Source organism: Antrostomus carolinensis, unplaced genomic scaffold, assembly GCF_000700745.2.
Source record: "Antrostomus carolinensis isolate BGI_N321 unplaced genomic scaffold, ASM70074v2 scaffold30057, whole genome shotgun sequence".
NCBI lineage: Eukaryota > Metazoa > Chordata > Aves > Caprimulgiformes > Caprimulgidae > Antrostomus > Antrostomus carolinensis.
Window position 1 is genome coordinate 6,373 of NW_010327116.1, and position 1,203 is coordinate 7,575.

General features: G+C 58.6%; 1 protein-coding gene across 1 annotated transcript in view; it reads left to right on the top strand.

Moving 5' to 3' along the window:
* SNED1 (sushi, nidogen and EGF like domains 1) overlaps positions 1-1,203 on the top strand; it is a gene marked incomplete at both ends in the record, with an annotated part of 14,049 nt that overhangs the window by 3,498 nt on the left and 9,348 nt on the right. The window contains 2 exons of the mRNA XM_029085921.1: positions 543-656; positions 905-1,028. Of these exons, the coding sequence (XP_028941754.1) occupies positions 543-656; positions 905-1,028 (238 nt within the window). The remainder of the gene's footprint in view (positions 1-542; positions 657-904; positions 1,029-1,203) is intronic.

Sequence of the window (1,203 nt, forward strand, 5' to 3'; positions counted from 1 at the left end):
AGGGCTCAGCTCAGCACTGCCGCCAGCACCTCTCCCCGCCACTGCTCCCTTAGTGAGAAAAGCTGGTGGTTAGTGCTTAAACAGAGTCTGGGAGGTGATGCTCTGGTCCTCAGCCCTTCGAAGCCAGCGAGGACTCTCCCAGTCCCTGGCAGGGGCTGTGGTGGCCGGCTTCCCACGCTCCTGGCTTCCACCCACCAGTGGAAGTGCTGCCAAAGCATTTGGCTCCCAGTGAGGCTCTGTGCCAGTGGAGAAGGCAAGCAGGGAGTTGACTTTAGGGGAAGGGAGGGAAGGAGAAACGCCCAGTACAGCATGCTGGCATCTGAGAGGCACAGGGGAATGAAAGGGCTGAGCTGCCCCAGGAGGGGTTTTGGGAAGAGCTGTGACTGGGGACGCAGCTGCCATCACCCGCTGGCAGGTGCGTTAGTGGCTCTGACCTGCACTCTCTGCCTGGCTCCGGCATCACTGTGTGTGCAGAGGATACCATGTACTGGTCCTGTGCCTGGGTTGATCCCTCCTCTCTTTTTTTCGGTGTCCCACTGCAGAAGAGTCGCCATGTGAGAGCAGGGTGTGCCAGAACGCCGGGAGGTGCCAGGCGGCAAATGGGACAGCAACGTGCTTATGCCAGCCGGGGTACATGGGGCCGGACTGTCAGACAGGTGGGCGGCAGGAGAAGATGCTGGAAGGGGGGAATGGTGACACTTCACCCCTTGGCAAGCTGCCTTCCCACCCTGCTCCACCCCCAGCCCTCGGTTTGGGAGGGGAGCGCTTGATGTTGCCGGTGGCGCTGATTTTTTTTTTTCCAGCTGTCACATTCCCCTTCCTGAGCATCATCCAGGATGGGAAGCAGTGGGTGAACAGCAGTGCCCACACATGGCCTGACTGTCCCTCCTGCCTCCCTGTGCAGAGGTGAACGAGTGTGAGTCCAGCCCATGCCTGAACGGTGGGCACTGCGTAGACCTCGTCGATAACTACACCTGCATGTGCCTGGAGCCCTTCGTGGGACAGCGCTGTGAGACAGGTGCCTGCTCCAGCCTGCACCACAGGACAACCCACCCCAGGGATTGTGTCACAGAATCTCAGAATTGCCCAGATGGGAAAAAACCTTTAAGATCATCGAGTCTAACCATTAACCCAACAATGACAAGTCCCCAACTAACCCATGTCCTTCAGCACTATATCTACACGACTCTTCACTCCCTACAG